The 24337-nt window shown below is 38.5% G+C and overlaps 2 protein-coding genes across 5 annotated transcripts; one reads left to right on the forward strand and one right to left on the reverse strand.

Moving 5' to 3' along the window:
* Positions 1-4151: 4151 nt before the first annotated feature.
* Positions 4152-19330, reverse strand: cln6b (CLN6 transmembrane ER protein b). Of its 4 annotated transcripts, none has more exons than XM_066669295.1 (9): positions 19196-19232; positions 13548-13571; positions 13080-13454; positions 11270-11390; positions 10771-10869; positions 8577-8765; positions 8389-8444; positions 7727-7849; positions 4152-4663 (listed from the first exon to the last, which is right to left on the reverse strand). In XM_066669295.1, exons 3-9 carry the CDS (start codon positions 13136-13138, stop codon positions 4387-4389), a joined length of 924 nt encoding a protein of 307 aa, XP_066525392.1. In that variant the 5' UTR covers positions 13139-13454; positions 13548-13571; positions 19196-19232; the 3' UTR covers positions 4152-4386. The 4 variants fall into 4 exon arrangements, with proteins under 4 accessions (XP_066525392.1, XP_066525393.1, XP_066525391.1 ...); XM_066669296.1 differs by lacking the exon at positions 19196-19232 and adding an exon at positions 18792-18891; XM_066669294.1 differs by lacking the exon at positions 13548-13571 and having other exon boundaries at positions 19196-19323.
* A 29-nt stretch (positions 19331-19359) lies between these two features.
* Positions 19360-23268, forward strand: fem1b (fem-1 homolog b). The gene is made up of 2 exons (XM_066669293.1): positions 19360-19725; positions 20248-23268. Exons 1-2 carry the CDS (start codon positions 19478-19480, stop codon positions 21881-21883), a joined length of 1884 nt encoding a protein of 627 aa, XP_066525390.1. The 5' UTR covers positions 19360-19477; the 3' UTR covers positions 21884-23268.
* The last annotated feature ends 1069 nt before the right edge of the window (positions 23269-24337 follow it).

The raw sequence follows: 24337 nt of genomic DNA on the forward strand, positions 1-24337 counted from the left end.
TAGTATGATGTAAATATACATTTATAGTATTAAACACCATTAGGTTATTACTATGAATAATTATTATGCAGCCATAATAATTTAGACATGAAGGCTGCAATTTCCCTGCATTTACAAGCTTTTACTGTCCAAATCCACCTGGAATCTTTAGACTAGACAAGGCTGGTGTTACTTATCGATTTTCCATCCATCATAAATGTCATTTAGGAGGCAGATCTTTTCCACAATTTTCATAGTCAAAAATTTGTTCCACCTTAAATGTGTCCGCTTACCAGTCCTAAAGATGTTATCCACCACCTTCTTGAATTCTCTGTTCCACCTTAAGAACTGAAGCTAGTGCTATAGCTTTTGAAACTTCTACTTTATTCATTTAAATCACACAAACTAATTGTATTATTCAACCAATTATTCACAATTTTCATATTCAATCATTTAGTTCCATCATAAATGGGTCTGTTTAAGAGTCTTATTTGCTTTGTTTTGTAGCATCTTTTTGAATACTCATTTCCACCTTAAACAGCTATGTGAAGCCAAAGCTGGCTCTAGATTTTATGAACAAATCTCATTTTGAGACACTTCTTATTTCCCATGTTATCCATTTAAAACACACGACCAAGTGTACATCATATCACTAAAACATCTACCTACTAGTGAAATGCTTATATTTGCTGTATACTACCAAGCTTGATTTCTCTGTTCCACCTTAAATAGGTGAATATGCTTGGCTTTTCAAACACAATTCTTACTCCTTAATTTGTTTAAAACACAGACACACCACAGAGAAACACACACAAATCTGCCTCAATTTCTTTAAAACAATGGTATTTACAATTTTAAATCATGTTAATATTCACCTTCTTCGTATAAAACACAAAACACAGTCCTAACATCTTTCAAACTCACCTCATTTTCTTTATATAAAACACACAACCTGTGGCATTTACTCCTTTTAATCTATACTTAGGCATTTGTACTTCTATATTTTTTCAGAAATTATTTGCTGTGACCTGATCAGGAGGAAATTAGTCAGCTCAGGCTCTGTTCAGCAGTGTTGCTGCTTGTGCTACCTCCACTTTTCAAACATAAGGCCAATATTTCCTCTCATTTTACTCCGTCTCTGATCACGGAGCTGGTAAAATATAACTTTACCTCTGTTCACTTGGTCATTTCATGGCTGCGAGACACTGTTTGTAGACCTGGCCACACTGTGGACTGTAAAATGATTGGACAGAGGGCAGGATCACACGCAGGACCTCGGAGGTAGGGATCATAGGAGCTTCACTCTGGACTGAGCACCTCTCACAGAGCATATACTGCTTTAGTAATGCTGTGAGAAGCAGCAGTGTTTTAGCTTTGACTGTTTCCTAAATCTATGACACTCACATCCTGGACATTTTATGACTAAGTACACTAAATATCCTACAGATTGCTCCTTTAAAATAAGTTGTACTTTCTTATTAATATTATCATGCAAGACAATACTATTTTAAAAATATCAAAACTTATACTTCAACCTGTAACTTAATCTGTAACCTTACATTTTAAGTGGGATTAAAAATAGCAAATACCACTACTAAATATATGTTTTTTGTGGCACTGTAATATGCCAATAAGCTGTTTGATTATATATGGTATAGAGACAAATTTAGTTATTTAGTTATTTAGTTAAACTTTAGTTATTTTTCACTTTACGAAGTAAACGAACTCCGAAGGTCCGTTTTTCGCTGTGTTTTATTTATTTTCTCCAACGCGCAAAGAATTGCAGGTATCTGATGTACTATGCTTCACGGAGGTAATGTATAAGCACTCAGACAGAAGACCTTGCTGTTGCTTTAAACACACGCTCTTTAACAACCACTGCGCATGTTTCAACCTCTCAAATACGCCTATAAATTTCTACTCACATGCCTTCAGTATACAACTGAGGACCACGAAGGATACGTCTGTTGGGTCCTTCTGTAACCCTCCTAACTTATTAGCAGTAATAATAATTTTAATAATAATAAGTTTATTTATTTAAATGCCTCCTGTGATTTTTCATAGTTGATAAGTTCTGTTTGGTCTCTGGTTGTATATTTTTCTCGTTTTATTTCATTTTATGGAGTCTAATGACTGGAACTCTGGTGATTGAGTGAGGAAAGTGGGGGCGGGGTCGAAAAAAAAAAGAGTTCTCTGTTGGTTTCGGTGGTCTACTGACCAACTACCGTCATTTGCAGTTGTGTTGTCAGCTAGATATCACGCTAAACTGTAAATGTGCTGTTGTAAAATGAGTAGAGTCGCGGTAATTTTCTGTTATCGCTTGCCTTTTATTGCCGAGTGTGTAAAAGCGACTGGTTTCAGGTCATCACATGGTTTGAGGTTAAAGGTTTGGATTTCTTACTATTTGTGTCTATAATAAACATAGAAATGGGTTTATTACAAAGATAGGGACATGGTAGTTTAATTTAAATATTTGTTTGATTTTTTTTCCTTAGAAATAAAATGTGATTTAAAATTTTGTAAAATATCTATATATTGTATGTAAAATCCATATTTTGTTTTCATTCCAGATCCATATCTCTTAGTTCGGGGTGTATTAAAGCAAACCCATTTGCATCCTATTGTCTTTAAGTTTTGTCTTTTATTTTATTCAGAGAATGGGGACTAGTATAGATACAGCCCTTTTAGTAATTGGAGGCACCGCCATTGTGTATTTAAAAGTTCCAAACTATGCATATTTTCATAAGTGCTAAAATATTGATAGCCATCTAACATAAACCTAGTTAACCCAGGACGCTCTAACAGGTTTTCACCAAGTGAGAAGATTCATTATAACCTGGTGTAGGAGCGTTACCCTTCAAATAGTCTCCGAACGTAGACTGCACTTCTGCATTTCTTCTGTGACGTAGCGGCCGAGAAATGCAGCCGAGCTCGGCCGCAGCCTAGGCTTTGGAACTAGGTCTGGGCGCTGTGCCGAACGATCAGCTCTCCGCCTGTTTTAAGCACAGTTAGCGCTACATTATAAGGATCAGATTTGCGGACGTTAACAGGTGTTTTTACATCACATGTGAGTGTTTTTAATGCTATGTTGATTATACCGTATTAAAGAAATAAACGCTCTCTTTTTCTCTCTCTCGCAGCGTCTGGAGTAAAATAACGGTTTAGAACTGTCCAGTGTTTTGATTTGAACAGCATTGTGAGACGCTGATCTCCTACTCATTATACCCTTCAACTGTGTTTGGGTATGATTCACAGAGCAGGAGATCTGCCGCCTTTAAGTGAGGCATTTGAGAAATGTAATAATTGCAAACAATAAATAAAATATAGATAGCAAAACCACGAAATATTTATGAATATGTTAATGGAAAGGCTATAGAAAGGAACTGGATCCAAACTTTTAGCAAAATTTTTGTTGCAACCCCAACCACAATTCAACATACTGCTTAAAATGTCTACAAATTCAAGTCGCATTTCAACATTATGTCGACGTCATATTCACAACCATAATCTCGCATACGTTTTTAATGTTGGAAATTGGTTGTATTTGTTTTCTGTGACGAGAAGCCAAACAAAAAAGACGTCACATCACCGTTGTGTGCCCACTGGGTAGTTTCGAAATCAGTAATTTAAAGCATGCAGTAATGGTAGATCTACCGTAGGATCTAACATTTTGCCACTATTCATGCATTGCAATGTCAAATTCATGCTTAGCTTTATTTTTTTACAGGATTCAAAAGTATTCTTTGCAAAAATGAGAGTGTAGTAATTACTACTTTTAATATGAATTAGCATTAATTGCTCCTGTAAGGCTGCAGTATGAACTGACTGACCTTGGGCATGGCATACATGGCAATTCTATAGCACAAAAGGCAATAGGGCACACCCTTGAGTAAACAGATAGGATAATGAGGCATCTTAGGAACAAAGAGCACTGAATGGTGAGGTATCAGATGATTGTCTCATAAATGTCTGAAAGAGTAGCTTATTATTGTAGACTGATGTTCATAGGTTAAGTAATAACAAAATATGTTAGAAACCCCGCACAGAATACAAACAACACAGCTGAAGGTAGTTTAGATTTATCACCTCGTAATTAAACTGACAGCACATTTATTAAGGAAAGTATAGTATTTATTACACTAATCAGAATATCAAATGTTGAAAGGATGAATATCAAAAACATTTGGAAAAACTAGGGAGGTTATACAAAGAAGTTCCTTTTGCATGTTCAAAAATGTACAGTGTAAAGTAAAACATAGGAGCTTATGAGTGAGGCAAAGACAAAATATGAGCAAAGAAGGTTTGTGTGCTGATAATTTGTGTGCAGAAATATTTCCATTCACACCTTCTTCATTCATCAGTCGTTGCATTCATCAGAGACGGGCAGTCATAACTGCCAAGAAGACATCACAAGCTCAGTTTATCTCTAATATGCAGCGTATAGACGGCCCAAGGCTCTGGTATGTAGATGACTCCTGGATATTTTTTGCGGAGGATCTTGTCGTTCCATAGACAGGCAACCCAGACTGTGAGCAAAACCAAAGCCACAGAAAAGCTGTACAGCAGAAACAATCCATTACTGTCAGGCACCAAACCTTTGTGTTTCTTGTGCATCACTGTAGCTGTCATGGCGAAAAACGTGAAGACAAAGAGAATGAAGATTTGTCCTTCTGTCACCAGATACCTAGTGGAGAAGAGAAAATTTAATTCTGCAAACTGCTGATCTCATTTAATGCTGATCACATTTTAAAAGATCAATTTGTACAATTTTATACTAGTGAATTTTTGTGGACCTTTGGAATCAGTGTTATTTCTAGATAATATTTGTATCTTCTGGGAAGACTGCATGCTGGAAGATAGCAGTGATGATGTGATGGCATTCAGCCAATAGAGCATTAGTGAATTCAGGTACTGATGTTGCATGATTAGTTGTGGATCACAAAAACAACACACCTAATCATCCCAAAGGTGGATATTACTCCAGAGAACACAGTTACTAGGCTTCACGGCACAATTAAGTATTTACATGCCTGTAGTTGACACTCTGGGTTGAGCATGATGATCTAAGACTCATATGGAGCATCTCCAGCGGGTCCCATTTCATGCTTTTCCATGGAATATTATACAGTGGGTGAACCTTAAAGTAGCTAAAACTACTATTTGTAATGGGTTCCCGCAAACATTTAGACACAGTGTTCTTTGCTGTGTCAAATGTACATGAAACAAAAAACAAATTTACCTGAAGCAAGTCCTGTTTTGACCCAGTGACTTTAGAATAAGCACACTCCAGAAAGAGTGTTTAATCACGACACCTGAGCTTTTTGGTGCCCCATAGTTTTAACTGCTGTCAGACGAGACGCTGCTTGGATCTGCCTCAAGCCATTAGTTTGCTAGGGTTCATCAACTGATACAGCCAAACTCTCCCCTTTATGAGAGCAAGCTATAAATAATTCTGCTCAGACACAGCTGTGATAAAGGCTTACAGCAATAAATAATGAAAGGGGAAGACTGCAATTAGTACTGATGTATCCACATTAGTTTTTTGACTCCAGGTTTGACATATTTAATCTTATCATGAAGACCCATGCAGATGTGCATACAACAATGTGATAATGAGCAGTAGCTCAGCAAAAAAATAAGGAGAGCCAGCAAAAGAAATTATGTACTTATAGGTGCATTTCAAAAATATTTAAAAATCTTTTTTTTCTTTCAAAATTACAAAAACATACATTTCTATTTACAATTTAATTCAATATGTTAAACTGTCATATACATTACAAATAAATTGAGATATTCCAAGCATTTATCATATTACTTTTGATCAGTAAGACCTTCAGTCACCCCCCACCACAGAAGGACCCTGGTGAGAAGGCTGGCTGGGTGTATCAAATCATATTAATAGAAAGTTGAACTGGAAGAGGAAAATGAGGTAGTAAATGTGCATAAGAAACTGGGATGACCACAGCCTTGCTATAATTGACAAGAAAAGTCCATTAAAGAACTTGAGAGAACTTCACAAGGAGGCTGGTGTCTGTGCATCAAGAGCCACCACACACAGATGTCTTCAGGAAAGGGGCCACATTCTTAACACTGAGTCACTCCTGAACATAAGACAATATCAGAAGCGTTCATCAGGAAAAGAACTGAACAGATGCTCAGTCCTCTTTTCAGATTAAATTAAAATTGTTATTTTATTTGGAAATCAGTGTCCTAGAGTATGGAGGAGGAGTGGAGTGGCACAGAATCCAAGGGGTCTGAAGTTCAATGTGAAAGTTCCTCAGTCAGTGATGGTTTGAGTTGCCATGTCACCCGCTGCTGTTGGTCCGCTATGTTCTATTAAGTCCAAAGTCAACACAGCTGTCTACCAGGAGATTTTAGAGCACTTCATGCTTCGATCTACTGACAAGCTTAACAGAGATGCCTACTTTATTTTCCAGCAGGATTTAGCACCTACCCACAGTGCTGAAACATCTACAAAATGGTTAGTGAACCATGATATTGCTGTGCTTGATTGGCCAGACAACCCTCTGGATTGAATCTGTAGAGTATTTGTCAAAGAGGAAGATGAGATACAGCCAACCCAGTGATACAGACAAGCGGAAGGACAATACCAAAACAACCTGGAATTCAATAACATCTCAGCAGTACCACAAGCTGACGGTCACCATAATCACACAGCATGGATGCAATAAATCATAGTTAAAGAGCCCCAAGCTCTTTAAGTACTGGTGTATAAGTAAACCTACTATAACCTATACTGATTGAAAAAGTTGAAAAAGGAAAAAGGAAAAAATAAAGGCTTGATATGTCACTTAAAATGTAATAGATGATATGAAATGATATATATGAATGTTTAACTATTTGAATTAAATTATGCACAAAAATGAACTTTTCTCACAAGCCTCAAATTTTATATTAGATACTCATGTACACTGCTCAAAATAAATAAATAAATAAATAAATAAAGGGAACACTAAATATGACCGTATGACCTCCCTAAAACGCCTGGGCATGCTCCTGATGAGGTGGTGGATGTTCTCTTGAGGGATCTTGAGGGATGTCCTGGACAGTCTGTGGTGCAATGTGGCATTGGTGGATGGAAATAGACATTATGTCCCAGATGTGCTCAATTGGATTCCGGTCTGGGGAAAAGGCAGGCCAGTCCATAGCATCAATGCCTTCATCATTCAGGAACTGCTGACACACTTCAGCCACATGAGGCCTAGCATTATCATGCATCAGAAGGAACCCAGGCCGACTGCACCAGCATATGGTCTCACAATGTGTCTGAGGATCTCATCCCGGTACTTAATGCCAATCAGGTTACCTCTGGCTAGCACATGGAGGGCTGTGCAGCCCTCCAAAGAAATGCCTCCCCACACCATTACTGACCCACTGCCAGACCGGTCATGCTGGAGGATGTTACAAGCAGCAGAACGTTTTCCATGGCGTCTCCAGGCTCTGTCACGTCTGACAGGTTGACATTGTGTTGTTTAAGTGTTCTCTTTATTTTTTTTGAGCAGTGCATATTCATAAAGTACATTCACTGTATTTTCTCTGAGCGTACAGAAAATATTTGTACAACTATCATTAGATATGATAAAAATTTTAATACCATCTGAGTTCAGGTTTAGATTGCAGTGCTAAACCTGACTGTCTTTTAAAAGTTTGTAGTTGGTGAAGAAGAGCTGGATCTGTATCAGAACTAAAGTGAAATGTCCATGCTATTAGATGACACGATACTTACCAGTAGTACAAGGAACTAGGAGCCAGGAGCAGCCAGGCAGGCATAGGCATTCTTTTCTCCTCTTTGAGGACAGTGAAACAGCCGGAGAAGTATAGAAACAGGATAAGGAAGAAAGGAATGTACCTGTTGAACAAAGATTTTGCACAAAAATATACTTTTAATTATTTATTTTTCTCTTGAAAATGCTCCAATGCATAACTCCCTGGATCTGTGCCAACTTACATTTAAAAGTTTTTTTGCATATGACTAAATTAATTTAGAGAACCAATGAGTAGAGCCACTTTCAGAACCACTTCTGTAAATGTGATGCTTAAATCTTTTGAACTGTTAAGAATCTCCACATAATGTAAGTGCACTAGGAAAAAAACAAAAAATTAAATGGCCAAATAATCATTGCATTAAATAAAGGTTCTTAATGACAAGACTACAAACATAGTCAAATATAAATGTAAATGCATATAAATTACTAAATCTGTCCTGAGGTGATGTACATTCCTTTATATAATCTAAATATTTCAAATGTTTAGTAAGGCACATTAACTGAGTAAATAGAATTACCACCTCTGCTCAATGGTACGCAGTTTTTATTTTAGAGGATGAGCATGCAATGAACTTTAATCTTGAAGTATCACATAGAAAAGTATTGGATATTCACTACCTACCACATAAATCGGCCAAAATTTTCATCATAGTAGTAAAGTAACTCAAAGGACTCAACCTGTTGAAAGAAATTTGTCAGTTTTGAACATGTTTTCTACCTACATTATTGGTAATTACAAACTTTTATGAACTTTTTGTTAAAAGGTTTAATTCTACCTGTTATGAATTCTACAATAGAAAGTTCCTTTACCAGAGAAGGTGGATTAAGACTCTTCATGATGGGGTTCTCTCTTACAGAGAGGTGCAGCTGGTAGCCACTGACCAGAAGCCGGTGATTCATGGAGTCTCCCACTAGCTTTATGCTGGTGCCCATTGCAAAAGTAATGATGCATAGGTAAACAGCCCACAGGGGTAAAGTCTTTGGGCTGCGATCTATCAGCTGCAAGAGAAAGGGATGAAAATATGTACAAAAATGCATATGATTACAGAAATAATCACATACAAATAAAATGTATTTCATCAACACAATTATGTAACTAAGCCAACAATAGCACTGCAAACAAAAAGAACTGTATGAATGACATATGTCTCATAGAAATAATTTCTCCATTTGGATCATTTGGAAGACTAGCATCAAGACTCTTCTCAGTCCTGGAGGCCAGATGGTGGAACGAACTTCCACTGGCTGTCCGATCAGTGGACTCTCTTGCAGTCTTTAAATGCAGACTGAAGAGCCATCTCTTTGTGATGCACTTAAGTGAGCATTAATTTAAGTGCTCCCCGAAACAGACAGCACTTTACTCCTTTCTTTCTATGTATGAGCACTGAGTAGATGCTGTGTATTGCACTTACTATGTTTTGTTCTTTCTATGTATCTGCACTGGCCCTTGTTCTAGCAGAATCTAAGCTGAGGGGGAGTTTAGATCCAAACCTATTTGTCTTTGCTAGGATACACTTTCTATCTGAACACTAAACACTTTTGTGAGTTGCTCTACAAAAAAGAGTTTGCTAAATGCTGTAAATGGATCAATTAAATTATGCCTTTTCAGTGCATACATAAACATTTATACAGATATAGCATTTTTAAATACAATGGCTGAAAACACAAGCTTTAAATTTTAGTTTGGTTTGCAGAAACAAACAAATATACAGATTGCTTTTTGAAGGAGATAAAATGCAGCCAGTTAGAATAAAGGTTACAGACACATATTACCATAGATCAGTCTTAAAGACACAGTAACAAAATCAGTGTAATTCCCGTTTTAATTTTTTATTATAATTTTGAATATAGTCATGAGTTTTGATGTATATTTTTGGTTAAAAAAAGCAGTTGGGTTCATTGAAGATTTAATTGTGCATAGATGTGCTTCTAGTACCATATCAGTGTGTGCAGGCACCTTCCACATAGAGCTTAATGTTGTTCATATATTATGCAAATTGCTGTTATTTGGAAGGCCCAGCAGTTTCAGATCTGACCAAATGCAGGTTTAGTGCCATTTTCAACTCCAACATCAGTTGAAATGTCTTCCAGATATTTCAGGAGAAGTAAAGGTCAGTGGGGATTATTTTGGCTGTCTGGGTCATACATCATTTTCAATCCTATTCAGCTTACCACATTTCAGCACTCCTCCTTTCATAAACACACATGATATTTCTTAGTGCCTTTTCAGATTTGGTGAAATGCCTGAGTGTGCTTCACTTTGGCAGTAATATAAATGAATACCCACCTCACAAAATACCCAATCTCCCTTTCAATTGTCTACGCCAACATTAAAAACTGCTCCAGAAAACCGGTGTCCCAAAACGAATGAGCTTCTGGTCTTCTAGTGACATTGAGTAAGTTCAGTTTTAGAAGACTTACCATACATTTATTTATGACATGCAGATTGACTTACAAAGACAGACTATTTTCATGCAGCAGTGGAGCAGCCATTTAACCCACTACACTTGACCAGCTTTAGTGTAAATTAACACCTTTAAAATCAATATATTTCTAGGTTTACATTTAATTAAAAACTATATTCAACAGAACTATATTTTGTCTTGTTGAACCTGAGAAAGTGAATCTCCATCTATTATTGTTATATGCAGTGATGTTTAAATCATATGCAGTGTTAATTTGCACAATATAAATTTGGTAATTACTGTCAAATTTTAGGAGGTCTTTAGGAGAACAATGGATCTGTTGCAAGAAAGCACTTCATATAATCAGTAAAAGCCATTGTATACAAAGACTAAAAGTGTTGTCCTGTTAAAATAGGACACTAAACAGATTGGATGAGATTAAATATTTGGTCAACACTGAGCTACACAACAAACAGTGACTTTGATGTTAAATTGATTTGATGTTAAACTGTAATAAACATGATAAAGTAGGCTATAAAGGCTATAAAGCATAAAAGAGAGAAATCCATGTTACCTATTTACTATCAGCATTCATTTACCTTCAGCAGAAGAAAAGGGGTGATAATATTGTAAACCATGTGGAAATATTCTCCAACAGTGGGCTTATTCAAAGGAAACCCTTTAAGTGAAAACAGGATCTGTGTAGAAAACACACCATTCAGAGAGAAAGTAATAAGCCACCAGACAGGGCAATCTGTTGATACATGGTTTTAACGTTATAACAGAAGCCATTGCACAAACAACACATTATAAAGAATGTTGGCTTATGTGAAGCATTTTGTCCTGGACAGATACGAGACCTAGTCTTGAATTGAACAGCCCTGCCAATGTAGACTGAAAGCATTAAAGATGCATTTTAGTGATTGAAATGTTTACAAGGAAAAGAAGTGAAGTTCAGGTTGTTCCATGTGTCTGGAAATATCTTTTTCGTAGCCAATACTGCAGTGCACATTTAGTTGTAAAGATATGAAATCCATGTAGTCAAAAGCTGGTGTTAACAATAAAAATGTCTCAAAATGTCTGCAATAAGTCACTAACCATTACTATAGGCCTCCCAAAGTCCAGCACCCAGTTGTGGATGGTGAAAAAACACCAGAGATCAAAGTGGAACTGAGGCTTCTTCTCTGAGGAGTCTACATCTTTGGCTCCATGTCTGTGACTGTGGGAGAAAACGCAGCAAAAGCAAATGCAGTTTTAAGAGTTTATAAACCTAATACATTTTTTATTATAGCACATGTGTCTGATTTGAAATCTCTCTATATAGTATATAAAATGAATTTGTATAATAACAATTGCCTATTGTATATAATGTAAAATGTATAAAATATGTATTTTAATTTCTAGAACCCATGGTGAACACAGCAGCCGTTTAAGAATTATCGGGACTCAAAGTGTGAATTTTACGTGAGGGAGCACAGAGTCTTGGAAAATCTATTTTTTTATGATATCAGAGTCAAAGGAATGCACAGAGGATGCAGTGCATTTACATAGCCTGCAGAGACACACTCTAATCTCATCCGATTTGATCCTTTCAAATCCCACCAAAAATCCTCTCTGTGCAGGCTGCTCTGTGAGCCATCAGGCACACTACCTCCTGCACTGCGCACTGTTAATACAAATATCAGGTGCTGATATACAGTGAAGATAATGTCATACAATGATTTTCCAACATTGTTCCTTAAGTATTTGTTTTAAAAGCTGAAAGCCTTAGCATTAGCAAAATTATTTTTTTTAAAAATATGCATTGATTTGCAGTGGGCTAATTTTACTTATATATGCCATTCCATTACTCTTGTCCCTATTAGACATGCTATGATAAAATTACATTACATAATTAAAAATTACATAATTACCCAATTGTATATATATTTGTAGAAACATTTTGTTGCACTGTTATATTCCCTGGCCTTATTTACTGTGATTAAGAAAATTTGTCCTGTGTATCACCTCATATTCATATCCCAGTAAATTTAAGGCTATGCCTGACCATTTAGGTGTTCCTTATCGTTCGGGTGAACTTTAAATTAAGATAAATATGAATGGGAAAATACTTCATTTGGACTTCATATATACAAATTTGGGGTTGCTAATAATTAAGACACATTACATAATAAGATTTAGGGTTATTTTTTCAATCATTGCAGTTCAAACAAAGGCTAGATCTCAGGTAACATGAGTAAAACTTAAACTAATAAGCAATATAGACACTGTTTAAACAATCTGTATTGCTTATTTTAGTAGATTCAATAGTGTGAACACACAGAGGCTGTATTCTTAAAACAATTTAATTATAAATGATAAAACTGACTAAATAATAACAAACATTTTTTTCACTTGCAATACAATTATTCATGCACCTGATTAAAATAATGAATGAATATGATAAACATTTTCTAGCAGCTTTCGGACATTCAAACTCAGTATACAGAGAAATGCAACAAAATAGGTATTGACCTAACTGACCATATTACATGTTTTGACATTTAAGTGCAAATATATATCCTACATATTTTCTAACAACATTCTTCAGCACACTTTATTTCAGTTACAGTGTGTGTGTTAAACCTAAACAGACATAAAATCTGGCCTGTGCAGATTATAGGACATACATGTGTTTTATTTTAGAGACATATTAATTTCAGTAAATAAATCGAAATTCTGACGTAAAGTTTGCTGGAAAGGTCATATGCAAATTCGTTCGATGTAAACCGAGGTTAACTCATTTCCACTTTACAAAATAAAATACAAACCATGTAATATTTCCAGGACACTCTAAACCTCAGCATACATCAGTACATCTAAAATACACCACTGAGATGATACAACGGCCCGTTAAAAGAAGTCAAACCTAGAAAGAAAGGTCAGGTGCGGGGCAGTGTCGTGTCTCTGTCTCACACTGGGGTGCATTGCTCTTCCCGCTGCAGTATGCGCAGGTTGCCAGGTGCAGTCGGACTCCTCTCTTCTTGCCTCGTGTAATTGTCCGTCTCTACAGCTGTGACCAGGGACCGGTCGCTGTCAGACAGGGGTCGGGGTCAGTCTCGCCGCGAAAGATACCCTCTCTTTTCCCGGTTCACAAAACAACAACAGCACAAACAACACCAGCAAAGACGTGTCCATGGCCGGCCCCCGCGGTCTCTCTCGAGACGATGTGAAACTCGAGCCTCAGTGCCTCAGCCTCAGCGCTCTTTAATTCGGCTTCTGAGCCGCGCTGCACGCCCCAGCGCTGAAAGGAAAGAAAAGCCTTTTGGAGCGAGCCAAACTACATAAAACATCAAGTCTGCACACTGCTTTATTTCACATAAACTCTAAAGCCTACCCTTGACTTGGTGATTCTCCATCCCTGTTAATACAAAAGCAACAAATTACAACATATATATTTATATTATAAATACACGTATTTCAACTAAACAGCCCATTCATTTGATTCATATTTTACTTTATTTTTTCACACTTATTTTACTTCCAAATGTTTAGCCATGGCACACTCTCACTTGTTTACAAGTTTGTAGGCGAACAAAAGCCCCTTTCTTGCATGGCTAGTGTTGACGTGAGAGGGTCATCCACCCAGAAAGAGCAGGAACAGTACAGCTGAACCAGCTGGGAAATGTGGGTCTGAGCCCTAGAAAGTTTTTCAGAGAGAGTAACTGCACTTGCTCTAGTACGATACTAGGCAATTATTGTGTATAAAGTTAGACCTAGCTAACAGGGGAATTGGCTACAGTGAAAATTAGAACTCTATTAATAAAATATATTAGCTATCCATTTGACATGCACCTACAATGCTACATACATCATGAAAAGAGTATAATTGATAGTGTATTACATAAGATTGATCTAACAACACTGATGTTGATCTTCGCAGCTGAATTAAAATAAATTAAGATCAAATTTAAAGCAACACTTTTAAAGAACCATCCAATGAAAACCAAGAGTTTAACTGTGTAAACATGTGCTTTTGTGAGGGGCTTTTTTAATTTTAATTACAGAACACATTTCATGCCATATTGCTCAACCGTTGTTTTGAAACTGCTGTTGTCCATAGACAGTCTCATGTGGGCAAACTGAGACAGCCTGGATCTCTTACATAATAAACCAAAGGACAATCCTGTTAACTTGGCAGTGTTTCAAGTTGCTGCACTGGGGATAGAGGGGGGAAATATTTGCATAGTTCCGGGCGTACTGAATAAATCTCCGTCTGATTCATGAAAAATTTGCCTGATTTGGAAACAAACACAGATATGTGCGCGGTTGATGAATCATAATCAGTGGGTGAACTCAAGCGCTGCCTACCTCGGCTCCATTCATACATGTTTACTTGAAGCTCACCCTTCAGGATGGAGTCATGAGGGTGGTGAGCATGTGTTTAGTCGGAGCTTGAGATGGAGTAGTGAGGGTTCTGCTCCCCCTGCTGACCAAACCTCATAGTGTTAAAATGGCAAACATTGGAAAATATGAAATACAACCTCATGTCTGCCATTTCTAGTGGAGAGTAATAACTCCAATTAATTGTCTCTCTTAAACTCCCAGCAGGGTTATATTTATGATATTTGTGTTCTGACATTGCTGGGACAAACAAGAGATCATTAATCTGATATAATTTATACGCTACAATGAAAATTATGTATCTATAAAACAAAATACCTTTATGTTACAGTGATAAGCAATTGGCATGGGCCTACAACACGTCATAGCTCTAGGTGTGTTCCTGCCTTGTACCCACTGATTCCTGGTAGACAGAATGACCTAGAAAGACTTCAATGTATGAATTAATGAATATTGGACATAGTAAACATAAATAGGAGGTATGCTTAAAATGTATTTATATTAAATCAAAACAAGCATAACATGTAAACCTGTAAATGTAAAGAACCCATGCAGGGTTTTGAACAGTAGTTCTGTCTAAAAGCAGCTACGGGTGCTGGTCATAAAATTAGAATATCATGAAAAAGTTAATTTATTTCAGTAATTCCAGTCAAAAAGTGAAACTTGTATATTATACTCATTCATTACACACAGACTGATGTATTTCAAGTGTTTATTTCTTTTAATTTGATGATTATAACTGACAACTAATGAAAACCCCAAATTTAGTTTCTCAGTCTAGTTCTGTAGGCTACACAATCATGAGGAAGACTGCTGACTTGACAGTTGTCCAAAAGACAACCAGTGGCACCTTACAGAAGCAGGGCAAGACACAAAAGATCATTGTAAAGAGGCTGACTGTTCACAGAGCTCTGTGTCCAAGCACATTAATGCAGAGGTGAAGGAAAGGAAAAGATGTGGTAGAAAAAAAGTGTACAAGCAATAGGGATAACAACACCCTGGAGAGGATTGTGAAACAAAACCCTTTCAAAAATGTGGGGGAGATTCACAAAGACTGGACTGCAGCTGGAGTCAGTGCTTCAAGAACCACCACACACAGATGTATGCAAGACATGGGTTTCAGCTGTCGCAGTGAAGCCACTCTTCAACAAGAGACAGTGTCAGAAGCGTCTCATTTCCAAAAAGGACTGGACTGCTGCTGAGTGGTCCAACGTTATGTTCTCTGATGAAAGTAACTTTTGCATTTCCTTTGGAAATCAAGGTCCCAGAGTCTGGAGGAAGAGAGGAGAGGCACAGAATTCATGTTGCTTGAGGTCCAGTGTAAAGTTTCCACAGTCAGTGATGGTTTTGGGTGCCATGTCATCTGCTGGTGTTGGTCCACTGTGTTTTCTGAGGTCCAAGGTCCATGCAGCCGTCTACCAGGACGTTTTAGAGCACTTCATGCTTCCCGCTGCTGACCAACTTTACGGAGATGCAGATTTCATTTTCCAACAGGACTTGGCACCTGCGCACAGTGCCAAAGCGACCAGTACCTGGCTTAAGTACCATGGTATCCCTGTTCTTAAATCGACCAGCAAACTCTCCTGACCTTAACCCCATAGAAAATCTGTGAGATACTGTGCAATACGCCCGACCCAACAATGGAGAAGAGCTGAAGGCCACTATCACAGCAACCTGGGCTCTCATAACTCCTGAGCAGTGCCGCAGACTGATCAACTCCATGCCACGCCGCATTGCTCCAGTAATTCAGGCAAAAGGGGCCCCAAGTAAGTATTGAGTGCCGTACATGCTCATACTTTTCAGTTGGCCAGCGTTTTTAAAAATCCTTTTTTTTTGTATTGGCCTTAAGTAATATTCCAATTTTCTGAGATACTGAATTAGGGGTTTTCATTAGTTGTCAGTTATAATCATCAAATTAAAAAAAGTAAACACTTGAAATATATCAGTCTGTGTGTAATGAAACCACACAGAATGAACTTTCAGGTTTCAATTACTGAAATAAATCAACTTTTTCATGATATTCTAATTTTATGACCAGCACCTGTATAGGTTCCCAGCTCTAACCTGCTTCTTTCAGCGCCGCCGCAAAACAAACCCTGGCGTCAAGCCAGCCTCCACCTGGTAAAGCTTGGTCTAACTAACCTCCACTCTGTTTTGGTAGAACTGCGTATTCTGAACATTACGGTAAGAGCGTGTAGGGAACGGACTTCAAAAGAAAAGCCAAAAGTTACTAACGGGTAATGAATGTAATAATTAAACAAATATATTTCTAAATAAATAATACACGAATAATAAACAAAATATTTGCTGTTTAGTGGATGTAATGAAGATATCAGGGCATGTCACTTTAAAATAAAAGATTTTTTAATTGTTATATTTCTGTCATTATTATTCTAAATGTTAAGAGAAATCCCCCAGTTTGCATATTATTAATTAATAAAAGGAAACTGTTAGTTTGCACACACCATTTTCCCTTCATGATGATAACACAACACCTGATTACGTCACTCACTTAATATCACATCATTCTTATGTTTCATTTCAAAATAAAAGCCCATTGTATGGTCCCATCTCTGTAAATTTAATTCCATATTTAGAAGACTTTTAAAACGAAACTGTTAGTTTGCACAGGACAGTTTCACTGGAGAATGAAAGTACACCTCCTGAATATGTCACTCATTTAATATCATGTCATTCTGATGTGTCATTTCAAAATAAAGGCCCTTTGTATGGTCCCAGCTCTGTAAATGTAATTCCAAATATAGATAACTATTAAAAGGAAACCATTGGTTTGCACAGAACAATTTCACTTTATAATGATATTACACCTGATTAATTCACTGACTTAATATTAAGTCATTCCGGTATGCCATTTAAAAAAGAACCCCTTTAATGATCACATTTCAGTTATATTCACTCTGTATGTTGAGATTGTTATTAAAAGGAATCCTCCAGTTTGCACACAGCACTTTCACTCCACAATGAAAGTACAGCACATGAATATGTCTCTCACTTAATATCAAGTCATTCTGGTGTGTCATTTCAGAATAGTACCACTGTTAACCAACATATTTCAGTTATATTAACTCTGTATGTTGAGATTATTATTGAAAGGAATCCTCCAATTTGCACACACCACTTTCACTTCATAATGGTAGTACAACACATGCAAGCATCACTCATTTAATGCCATGTGCTCCCAATGAGCTCTATTATGTTACTGAAGCAAGTCTATAATACTGCTGTCAAGAATATGATATGATGGCAAACAATGGATAACATTAGACCTGAACGTCAATTACTGCCCTGGTTATTGGTTAGACTAGATTTTAGTAATGTATTTTAAAATAGATTAATTGTCATTTTCCTTTTTACCGTAGTGAAATGATTGTACACTCAAAAATAAAGCTGTTGTAAGAGGGTGTACAGTTTATATTCTCTATTTGTATCTAGTCTACTGTTTGAGGTCATTAACCAAAGTCTTTATTAAGGAACCCTTGAGGAACCAATCCCCCAAATTTGTGATTGGATAGTAATATCTTTTCAGTTGAAGTCCCTCACGATGTAAGCAATGCAGTTGTGTACTGGTTAAGTTTCGAGGTGACTGTATTCAATTCTTATACTAATTAAGCGGTTTTGCTTTTTATTAGCGGTTTTGCTTTTAAATTTGGCACGTATTCTTCATGTTAGTTTGGAAACGCAATAACGTGTGTGGAGTGCATTACACATTGTCCTGTTGCAGTGATTGCTTTTCAAACTGGCACCAGTTCCTCTCCATAGACAACGACTGAGAATTTCTGCTTTGAAATGGCAGTGTTCGAAAGAAACTCTTCATCACAAAAGGATGAATTCAGACTGCCACATTGTCTTGCATTATAAAACTTAAGAGTCGGTCACGTAACTTGGTGGGGTCCGTATAAAATCACAGCTGCAAGTGAGCAGCTGGAGAGTTGGACGGAGAGCGCTAGAGACAGGGACAATGACTAATTCCATATTAAAAGATCTGCACAAACAAAATGTAGAAATGTGTAGAATTACAGACACTTTTAAGGCATTAGGGGAGTTATTTTCTTGGGAAATAAATAATTTTTAAATATGTAAATTTAATGAACATGTGTTATATTAGTGGATGGGGAGGTTTTACATTTTATACAACTAAAGTTTAAAAAATAGATGTATAATAATAATAATAATAATAATAATAATACATTACTTTAAATGTAAATTATGTTCTCACCATTGTCACATCGAGTTTTCTGTCTGGTGTTATAAAGGAAGCTGAGAGGACTTTTATTGTGAAAGGTCGCTGTGGCACCGTGTGAGTGAGCTGTGTGTTGTGAGTAGTCTCGGTAAGTTCAACTCGGTTCTACGCTGTTTCTGAAGCACGTCGGCGGCGGCCCGAGCTCAGACACGGCGCTCAGAGTCTCTCGGCGGGTGTCTGTGCGTTAATAACCCGGCGCAGCAGCGTGTCTCTGGCTCAGGGCTCTGTTTGTGTAAGCGGCGTCCCGGACTCTGCTGTGTGGCTAAGGTAACATTAACCTCCAGCTCCGAGGCCCTGCAGCTGTGAGGAGCGGTCTGACCGCTGTCAGAACATAAATCTTACCTCATTAACAGACGGATAACACCAGAGGGGGGTCTTACCGAGGGCTGTTCTGCGGTGGGGAGGCCACGGTCTGACGTGTCTCTCAGAGCGAGCCGCTGTTAGTGAGGTGTTAGCTTTAACTGCGGCTGCTTAACCGGGAAGATTTGTAAACCAGTATCGAGTATCCGTGCACCTTCTCCTTCGTTCCGACCGGACAGATGTGTGTGTGCTGGTCTGAGCGTGATTGTGTGTTTAACTCGTGCCTGTGAGCGGTACCGGGGATTTTTAATGGGAGGGGTCTCTCTCGGGCGGTACTCGCGGCGTTTACCGAGGCGCACGAGATGGAGTCTCTGGCGGGCTACGTATACAAAGCGGCCAGCGAGGGCAGAGTCCTGACCCTGGCCGCGCTTCTCCTCAACCTCTCCGCCTCGGAGACCCGCTACTTGCTGGAGTACGTCACCCAGGTTTCTGGGCAGAGGTCCACTCCCCTCATTATCGCCGCCAGGAATGGGCACGACAAAGTGGTCCGCCTCCTCCTTGACCACTACCGCGTGGATACCGAGCAGACCGGCACCGTCAGGTTCGACGGGTAAGAGCACAGTTACAGGACTCAGTCCTCGAAGTTTACACAGTGTTAATATGTAATGTAATATTGTTACCTGTAGAGATCTGTGTGAGATCAGTCTTGTTACATGGTTAAATAGTGGTTAATCTGAAAAGAAATGCAATTTTGGTGATTGTTTTCCATTACACTGTTACATGAATTGACATTGTTGATTTCCAGGAAGTATATGGTTGAGTACTTTACCACAGCAGTACAAAAGTTAAAATATTAAAGGGATGCCCATTATCCCATCATGTCATACTTAGTTATTGAGACCCAAAATATTTTCCCCCATTTGCTTTGTTTTTATAACCACCAAAATGAACGATTCTCCCTTTCGACGTTTCCATAAAAGATAACATTTCACATCAACCCACTCTGAGTAACTGTTGACATTGGAGATTTTTTGTGATTGTTGTTAAAGTACCCTTGAATTGTGAAATGTACACTGAGTTAAAAGCCCCTTTCTTTTCAATTTTTTTCTTTATATTCCTCACACTCTTGTAGGTATGTCATTGATGGAGCCACAGCTCTTTGGTGTGCAGCAGGGGCAGGACACTTTGAGGTGGTACGACTTCTTGTGTCACACAGTGCCAACGTGAACCACACCACCCTCACCAACTCTACTCCTCTCAGGGCTGCCTGCTTTGACGGCAGACTGGACATTGTGCGATACCTAGTGGAACATAATGCTGACATTAGCATTGCCAACAAGTATGACAACACCTGTCTAATGATTGCTGCTTATAAGGGCCATACAGATGTGGTGCGCTTTTTACTTGAACAAGGCGCTGATCCTAATGCAAAGGCTCACTGTGGTGCCACCGCGTTGCACTTTGCTGCAGAGGCTGGTCATCTGGAAATTGTGAAGGAGCTGGTGAAATGCCAGGCAGCCATGGTGGTGAACGGCCATGGCATGACTCCACTTAAAGTGGCAGCAGAAAGCTGTAAGGCAGATGTAGTGGAGCTGCTTCTGTCCCATGCTGACTGTGACCCTCACAGCCGCATTGAGGCTTTAGAGCTGCTTGGTGCTTCTTTTGCTAATGATCGGGAAAATTATGACATTCTTAAAACGTACCACTATCTGTATCTAGCCATGTTGGAGCGCTACCGTGACCCTGAGAGGATCATAGCCAAAGATCTCCCCCCACCTGTGGAGGCGTATGGGGGTCGTGCAGAGTGTAGGACTCCTCAGGACCTGGAGGCCATCAGACAGGACCGGGATGCATTGCATATGGAAGGGCTGATGGTCCGTGAACGTATATTAGGTGCGGAAAACATAGATGTTTCACATCCCATAATATACCGTGGTGCAGTCTATGCAGATAACATGGAGTTTGAGCAGTGCATTAAGCTATGGCTGCATGCGTTGCGCCTGCGCCAACGAAGCAACCGCAATACACATAAGGACCTCTTACGCTTTGCCCAGGTTTTTTCACAGATGGTTCACCTCAAGGAGCCGGTGCGGGCTGCAGATGTGGAGCAGGTGTTACGCTGCAGTGTTTTGGAGATTTGTCGAAGCATGGCACGTGTGAAGGCAGCCTCTGACGCTGAGCACTCAGCTTGCATGGACAACTATGAATCCAACATCTTTACGTTTCTCTACCTGGTGTGTATCTCCACCAAGACTCAGTGCAGTGAAGAAGACCGAGCGCGGCTCAACAAGCAAATCTACGACCTGATTCGCCTCGACCCTCGCACCAGAGAAGGCTCCTCGCTGCTCCATCTAGCAGCCAGCTCTAGCACACCAGTGGATGACTTCCACACAAATGACGTTTGCAGCTTTCCTAATGCACAGGTGACCAAACTCCTGCTAGACTGCGGTTCCCTTGTGAACTGTGTAGACAACGAAGGAAACAGCCCACTTCACCTTATAGTGCAGTACAACCGGCCCATCAGTGACTTCCTCACACTTCATGCCATCATAATCAGTCTGGTGGAAGCTGGAGCCCACACAGACATGACTAACAAACAGAAAAAGACTCCGCTGGAGAAAAGCACGACAGGTGTGTCCGAGATCCTCCTAAAGACACAGATGAAAATGAGTTTAAAGTGCCTGGCTGCTCGTGCTGTTCGACAGCATCACATCACCTACAGAGACCAGATTCCTAAAAGCCTTGAGGAGTTTGTAGAGTTTCACTGATGCATATTTTGGTTTTGTAACTCTCTCTATATATATTTTTTAGTTTATTAAGTCATTTTAACCAGTTCAATGGTGTGGGGAATTCAGGATCAAAGATGTTTATTTGCCCCAATACATTTTTTTTTTTTTTTAATTGTCACTTTTATTAAAAGTGCTAGTCAAAATGATTTGCGACTGGATTTTAGACCTTTCACTGATGTCTCTGATTTAATGGAGTGTTACAGGGTTTGTCACTGCTGTAGGTGAAATCAGTGAATGATGCATGTTCACCATCGGGCAAACTATATGTAATTCATTCAGTCAAAACCTTTTAGAGATTTTTTTTTTCTCTTTTTTCGTTCTCTCCTCATATCAAAAAATCCTCCCTGAATGTCCACCCAGGCATGCAATGTTTTACATTCTGCTCTTACATACTATTGGGGAGATCTTTTGCTAAATTATTTGAAATAACTTGGCCATTGCTAAAGAACTGAACGGACAAAGAACTGTGTTGGCTTTGGTCTGTGTGCGAATGACAAAGTCTTGATAGAACACTTTTTTTTTTATTGGCTGCACTTTGCTCTTGTGCTTTTTTAACAACATATTTTATTAAATAAAAGATAATTTAAAAAAAACAAAGTTAGAAAATCTATTTTCTAAGGAATCAGTAGCTGGAAATTGATGTACTAAAACTAAACATTTTAGTAAAAATATTTTATAAGTACACTAAAAATATTAGAAATATGTGCCTGTGCCAGGTTATTTAAATTTTTTTATTTTCTTTGTGTTGTTTTGATTTTAACATTTTTTTTTCACTATGCCACCATCAAGTTGTTTATTGAAAGTGATGATTTGCTTTAAGTAGAGCTTTGGGGCATAAGCTCTATTTGAGTGGGCTGCAGTGCCTCAAGCGGCCTTACTGTGAGTCTGAGAGAGAAAGAGCATGTCTTCCCTCTTCTGTTTTGTGCTAGTTTGTGAGTGTGATATGAATGTTTGATTCTCCAAACATGACTCTGAAGGGTTTTGAATGATGACTGTTTTCTGTCCATGAGAACCAGTGATTGTAATGTTTGTGTATTTTTATTTCCAAATTAAATGAATCTATCATTATATCATTTTAACCCATTTCTCCTCTTCAGTTTAGTAATTAAAGATTCCACCCATCACCTCGTTAAGACTCGACAGATCAGACCATGCTACCAAGCTGGGAAAGTGTGAGAAAGCACATGCTTCATCTGAGACGTGAAACCACTTAACAAGGTTTCTCTCATTCAGGATTTGCGTGTTAGTCATTTATGGGGTTCTACATCCATCCACAAGGTTTCATTAATTAATAGCTGTGTTTTACACCAACACAACAGTATCCAAAATGCAGCCACAATATTTGCATTTGGTTTTAAGTTTTGTTCACCTTTGGTCTAAACCATACATAATAAAATGAAAACTGACTTTGTTTAAGGCATTATCTCATTGTTTGTTTAAATATGTATTTCCCTTTGACACAATCCTACCCTCACAATATATTTGGGCTGTAGTTGTATTTATCAAATCAAATTTATTTGTATAAAACATTTTACAACTGATGTTGCCACAAAGCAGCTTCACAGAATTCTGGTAAGACAAAGTTTTGACATGAAATGTAAAGAATATAAAAATCCCCAGGAGAGCAAGTCAAGAGTGACAGTGGCAAGGAAAAACTCCCTCAGCAGAGGAAGAAACCTTGGGAGGAACCAAGGCTCACAAGGGGTGACCTATCCTCTGGTCAAACTACTGGTAATAATAGTTAGGGGTCCGTGAAAATTTCAGTGTAGTGTGGGCAGCTCGTCAGAAGCGTGGGGAAGGAACTCAACAGTCATCCATCAGTGTCCAGTCGGACAGGCGGGCGGTCATTACTCGGAAAAATGTAATGTGAACATTTCCAGTGTTGCTAATGACTCCAGCCGATCTGACTATGACAGCTTTAACTAAGAGGAGAGAACCAGAAGGACACACGGAGGCACTGGCATCCCTCCGCTCCACCGTCGACAAACCTGAGTGATTGCGTGATGTGATGGGACGACATCACCAGCGTCTCAGATTACTATAATTCCCTGTGCCCATGGACCCCTTGGATCTGCTGTTTTTATCTATGGGGAGGCATTAACTACCAAAAGATAAACTTAACAAATGTGTTTTTACCCTAGATTTGATGATTGTAGATTTGAAGAGTCCCAAACATTTTCTAGAAGATCATTCCAGAGTTGGGGGGCTTTATAAGAAAAAGCTCTTCCCCTACCTGAGGCCTTCTGAATTCTGGGAACTATTAAAAATCTAGTACTCTGTGACATGAGTAATCCTGGAGGCCAATAATAGGAAATCATTTTTTGAAGGTATTCAGGAGCGAGCCCATGGGCTTTATATGTTAATAATAGAATTTTGTAATCGATATGGAATTTAACAGGCAGCCAATGAAGTGATGATAGAACTGGTTTGATG

This window comes from Hoplias malabaricus, chromosome 4 (genome assembly GCF_029633855.1).
Source record: "Hoplias malabaricus isolate fHopMal1 chromosome 4, fHopMal1.hap1, whole genome shotgun sequence".
In the NCBI taxonomy this organism is placed as follows: Eukaryota; Metazoa; Chordata; class Actinopteri; order Characiformes; family Erythrinidae; genus Hoplias; species Hoplias malabaricus.